The 5650-nt window shown below is 38.4% G+C and overlaps 1 protein-coding gene across 1 annotated transcript; it reads left to right on the top strand.

Moving 5' to 3' along the window:
- Positions 1 to 309: 309 nt before the first annotated feature.
- anapc10 (anaphase promoting complex subunit 10) lies at positions 310 to 2735 on the top strand. The gene is made up of 5 exons (XM_007571803.2): positions 310 to 453; positions 531 to 621; positions 1364 to 1484; positions 1559 to 1612; positions 2305 to 2735. Exons 1-5 carry the CDS (start codon positions 339 to 341, stop codon positions 2482 to 2484), a joined length of 561 nt encoding a protein of 186 aa, XP_007571865.2. The 5' UTR covers positions 310 to 338; the 3' UTR covers positions 2485 to 2735.
- Positions 2736 to 5650: the final 2915 nt, after the last annotated feature.

Here is a 5650-nt window from a genome sequence, read left to right as displayed (position 1 = left end):
TGGCTTGCCGAGTTTTTCGCAATGTCCGAACAAACTTATTCAGATCCTGAAACTGATCATCTAATGAGCTTATAGTAGTTTGTGTAAATAAGTTTTAAAATTTGTACAAGAAATCAGTTTTTCGCTTTGCGTATTAGAGCAAAACTCAACTAAATATCGCCGAGTTTTTCGCAATGTCCGAACAAACTTATTCAGATCCTGAAACTGATCATCTAATGAGCTTATAGTAGTTTGTGTAAATAAGATTTAAAATTTGTACAAGAAATCAGTTTTTTGCTTTGCGTATTAGTGCAAAACTCAACTAAATATCGCTTGTATTCGGTCTCCATAGTTGCAGGATGGCCACCCCGAGCAAGACCCCACCCGGTGCTGACCCGAAGCAGCTTGAGCGGACCGGGACGGTCCGGGAGATCGGCTCCCAGGCGGTGTGGTCGCTGTCCTCCTGTAAACCAGGTAGGAACCGCTGCACCGGATCTACAGAAACACACATTTAGAGGGGTGTCGGTGGAAAACACGCGTCCTGTGCGCAGGGTTTGGAGTGGATCAGCTGAGGGATGACAACCTGGAGACCTACTGGCAGTCAGATGGATCCCAGCCGCACCTGGTCAACATTCAGTTCAGGTATTTCTGGAAAAAACCTTCTGAATCACATCGGGTCCCTTCTTACTTCAGATTCATTCTTATATAGACCGAGTTCCTCCCCTATTTATGTGTTAAATTGTTAAACATCTGCTAGAAATCATGTTGGATGTACCTTATACATATAAATAATCTGAATTCTTCACTGTCAGTACTTTACTCTGAACTACAGTTTGTAGCTTTTCTTTTAATCTCTACATAAGTCGTCAAAATTTTTATCTAGCCAGAAGGAAAACGATAAGAAAAGAACAATTAGACTAAGATTTGATTATTATAATATGAAATATTGGTTACTGAGCCATTAATGAATCATTTCTTTCGATCTTTTAAATCTAAAGTTTCTTAAAATGGTATTCACATACAATAACTTTTCAAACTTTGTCACATTGAAACTTCTATATAGTATATTGGGATTTATTTGTGTTAGTTCAACTAAAAGTAGGTCACAATTGTGAACTGATGAGAAAAGATATGCGATTTTATCAGTAACAGTCTGAAAAGTGTGGCATACTGCTCTAAATTAGTAGCACAAGAATTACAAAAATGTGTAGGTTTGATTTTACTTGATATGAACAGCAGAAGCTACAAGCGGTTTTTAACTTCTGGATATTCAAAATTTTAGAGTAAAGCAGATTTTAGAGCAGAGTTTTGAGGTTTTATTGTTATCGTTTGTTACGTTTCTGATTTCTGTGTCATATATTTGTCTCTGATTGGTCGTCTGCAGGAGGAGGACGACGGTGAAGATGTTGTGTATTTACGCCGATTATAAATCAGATGAAAGTTACACGCCCAGTAAAATCTCTGTGAGAGTGGGCAACAATTTCCACAACCTTCAAGAGATCAGGGTAAGTCGGTGTTTCTGCGGCTCACTGCTGCTGGACGTTAAACCCGTCTGATTGTTTCATCTTCGTCTCTGCAGCAGCTGGAGATGGTGGAGCCCAGCGGCTGGATTCACATCTCTCTACTAAATCAGGTAAAAATATCAAGATTCTGTTTTTGGATTCAGTGAAAACAGGAAGCGGTGCAAAACTTATAATTTTTTTCCTGCCTGATCTGAAACATGTTTTTATTTTTCCAAGGGTTGAAAGGTTGTTTTTAGCTTTTCAGTCCAAAACTGCGACAAAATATTAGTCACATTAGGACAAATAAAAAGATAAATTATGAGAATAAAGTTGTATGAGAGTAAAGTTGAATTAACAAGAGAAAAAAAAGCAAAATATTACAACTTTATTCTTGTAACTTTATGACTTTATTCTCATAATATTACATTATTCTCAAAATATTATGATTTTAACATCATGTTATTTGAACTTAATTCTCCTCATTTTATCTTCTTATTTTTAAGTATGGTCCTAATGTTTATTTGCACAAAGCAAACCCTGAATTTTAAATGTTAATTTCCATAAATTATCTGTTTATTTATATCTTAAATACCTGAAAACTGCATTTTATTTCCTCCTGACTTCACACATATGTAGTTCTGGGTTTCACCACCTGGCGGCAGTGTTTTTCCACAGCATAAAACTTTAGTGTTTTTTTTTTTTTAGATTATGGTGCAAATTTAAAGCATCCCTGAAGTTTTTCTGTTTTCATTTTCATGTTGTTTATTCTGGGTTGTTTTTTTTTTCCCAGTGTCTAACTTTTCATTTCTGTGTTTTTTTTCAGCGAACAAACGAACCAATCAGTACCTTCATGATCCAGATCGCCGTGCTCGCCAACCATCAGAACGGCAGAGACACGCACATGAGGCAGATCAAAGTTTACACGCCCGTGGAGGAGAGCTCCATCGGCAAGTTCCCACGATGCACCACGGTGGACTTCATGATGTACCGCACCATCAGGTGATCCGATGCGGCCGATCCGGGACTCTCAGGATCAGAGGAAAGAAGACGGAGACTGAGCTGCTTGTTTGGAAGACCGACGGGTTCAACCGATCGGCTTCCCACTGGTTATGATTGGGCTGGGATATTTCAGGTTGCCAATATTTAAAGTTGCTTTAATGAGGAACTGAAACTGGGTTTGGAGTGGAACCCTTGTGCCAACAATTCCTGTGGATTTGTTTTTTGACTGTGAAATAAATGTTGTCAAACCAAAAATGTGACTCTTGTTTATGAGTGAAACATAAACTACATTAAAATTAACAATCCCAGATCAACAGAGAATCGGTTCACAGCTCTTATTCTCTAATCCAGATGAACTAGAGTGCCAAACTATTAAATTAATCTCTTTTCTCAAAGTTAAACACATAAATACACCTTTAAGATAATATGGGAAATAGTTGTTGAGTGTCCTGCAAATGTATTAAAAATAAAAATACAGTAGAAACAACCTATGATCAGAGTCATAATATTACAAGAATAAGGTCATAATAATATGAGAAGTTATTTTTTGAGAATAAAGTCAAAATTGTGACTTTATTTTTTAACTTTATTCCCCTAATGATATGACTTTATTCTTGTAATTCTATTTATTTATGTTTTATTTTCTTATCTTGGCCCAAATACTCCAGCAATAATATGAACCATGGAAAATTTTTATCAGGACAAGTCAACTTTACTTCTGTAACTTAACATGTGAGTAAAAAGACTTTACATCAATTTAACAGTCAAATTAAACATTTTGCATTTTGTTTTTGTTAAATTCATTACACAGGTTGCCTGAACACCCCGTCCTTTAAAAGCAAATAAACCAAAACAAATAAACCTGGTAAAGTTCTTAATATGAAGTGTGTTTAAAAGTTTAACTTTGAGCAATGGTGGCATTGTTCAAAGTTCAGTAATGGTGAAAACTGTGGTGACTGAAATTGCGATTTTCAGCAAACTAATTCAGTTTCATGAACTCAGCAGAGTCGCCTCCTCGGTAGGAATTTAGGTAGTAATAGAACTGAACCCCAGCATGTAGAGGCTGAGTGAATCTGGTCTGGACTCTGTGGAGGAGAGTCATGGTACCAGAGACGCTGTAGAAACACAGAATACCTGCTCTGTGGTCCAGGTACACTCCTATTCTGGAGGAAACTGGACCTGGTACCTGAGTTTCAACTCCATCGTGCCAGAAAGTATAACCCGTTTTTTGACACGATATTGACCAGGAGTTCTCATTGAACCCAAAGGCGCATTTGTTGGATTTCCCTGCTCTGCTGATGTTCCTGTATGAAACTGCAACATCAACTCCTCTTCCTCTCCTCTTCACCTCCCAATAGCAACGTCCAGTCAGACTCTCTCTGCTCAGGACCTGGAACCAGTCAGTGAATCTTTCCGGATGATCAGGATAAGACAGCCGATGATTCATTAATGTCACTTTTCTGTTCCCATCAGACAATGACATGTATTTGTTTGCTGTGTTTGGATGAAGTCTGATTCTACATGAATACTTTAAGAATCCAGCTCTGTTCTTTGGTTCTGGTTGTGGCAGGAAGACACTCACTTCAGTGACTCTATGTTCATCCAGTAAGCAGAGATAACAGATAAACTGCTGATCAGTACGACAGAAGATCTTCATCACCTCATCGTGACGAGAGCAGATGTTTTGGTGGAGAGTCTTGCTGGGATTCGCCAGAATGTGTTTCTGTAAAGGTGCAGCAACATAATGAGGCTGGAGGTGATTCTTACAGTACGAAGCTGGGCAGGATAAACAGGACTTGACAGCTTTCATCTTCCTCCCAGTGCAGACATCACAGGCCACATCTTGAGGTCCAGCATAGCAGTGATCAGCTTGGTGTCCAGTCTTCTTCAGATCCTCCACCAACTCTGCCAACATGATGCTTTTCTCCAGGACAGGCCTTGGTCTGAATGTTTTCCTGCACTGAGGGCAGCTGTGGATCCTCCTCTGCTCTTCTCCATCCCAGAAGTATTGAATACAGTCCATGCAGTAGCTGTGTCCACAGGGAATAGTCACCGGATGCCTCAGTAGATCCAAACAGATGGAACAGGAGTATTTCCTTCGGTCCAGGTGAAATCCCTTGTAAGACATTGCACCACTCAGTCAGAACAGCCCTGTAAGTTTCATTTCCTCTCAACAGAAACTGCTTTGCATGATCATGTAGATGATAGTTCACGCCCAGAATGCAACCTGTGACGCTGTTAGGGAGGAAATATGTTGTCACGGTCGAGGGAGGAGCCAGCCTCTAAAACCGTGAACAGGAAAGATTCACATTTAGTTTTTATTGTTTATTTACCAACTTTAAAAAGGTTTTTAGAAAGTAGTTTGGAGCATGCACTTACACACTTAAGCAATAAATCAATTGCATTTGCATGTTTTATCGTTTTCTCTTTCTACCAAAAACTGGATGATGAAAGTCTTCAGTCATCTGATTTTTTCTCAACTAATTAAATTTTTGAAGAATAATTTAGTTTTTAGAGACTTTATAATTCACTTTATTTGTTGTTTGTGCTGTTATGTTTATTTTGGATATTTAAAATGTCTTCCAGCTCTAGTGTTAAATATTCATTAGTGAGTTCTTCCATTAATATTATGCCATTACCATTATATTGCTTAAAAATGGTCTCAAAACAACAATATTATAGTTTATTGCAATAACTTCTGGGACAATTCATCATCCAGCAACCTTTGTTATAATAGTTACAGATTTTAACAGAAGAAAACTCGACCATAGTTTTGAAGGAATAATAAAAACTATTATTCCTGATGCTTCTTTTGAATTTGTGCTGATGAAGTGGTGACATATCTGATTACCTCAGTTTGGCCACTAGAGGGAGCCGGAGCCGCTGGAGAACCCAGGCAGCAGGTTTGGTCTGTCGGTTCTGGTTTCTGTGGTAACTGGGTCTGTCACAACCAGTCAGCGTTGCTCCTAATTGAATCGCACTGATGTGCGAGTCAAATCAAATCAGGAAATCCAGCTGGGAAGAAAACACAGATAAACACAAAACCTGACATGACGTTTAATCTACATAGAACTCATTAGCATGTAGCATTTACGTCACAGAGAGCTGTGTGAAAATAAAGACTTGTTCGTGGTAGAAAAGTGGATGAGGTGTCTTTTTCATTTATTATT

The sequence above is a fragment of the Poecilia formosa genome, unplaced genomic scaffold (assembly GCF_000485575.1).
Source record: "Poecilia formosa unplaced genomic scaffold, Poecilia_formosa-5.1.2 Scaffold288, whole genome shotgun sequence".
In the NCBI taxonomy this organism is placed as follows: domain Eukaryota; kingdom Metazoa; phylum Chordata; class Actinopteri; order Cyprinodontiformes; family Poeciliidae; genus Poecilia; species Poecilia formosa.
Note: the sequence above shows the minus strand (reverse complement) of the source record. Positions and strands in the feature narration are given on the sequence as shown.

Coding starts and splice junctions, on each gene's coding strand:
- anapc10 (XM_007571803.2), top strand. CDS start 339: ATGGCCACCCCGAGCAAGACCCCACCCGGTGCTGACCCGAAGCAGCTT. Junction 454..530: donor GCTGTCCTCCTGTAAACCAG/GTAGGAACCGCT, acceptor TCCTGTGCGCAG/GGTTTGGAGTGGATCAGCTG. Junction 1,485..1,558: donor ACAACCTTCAAGAGATCAGG/GTAAGTCGGTGT, acceptor TCGTCTCTGCAG/CAGCTGGAGATGGTGGAGCC.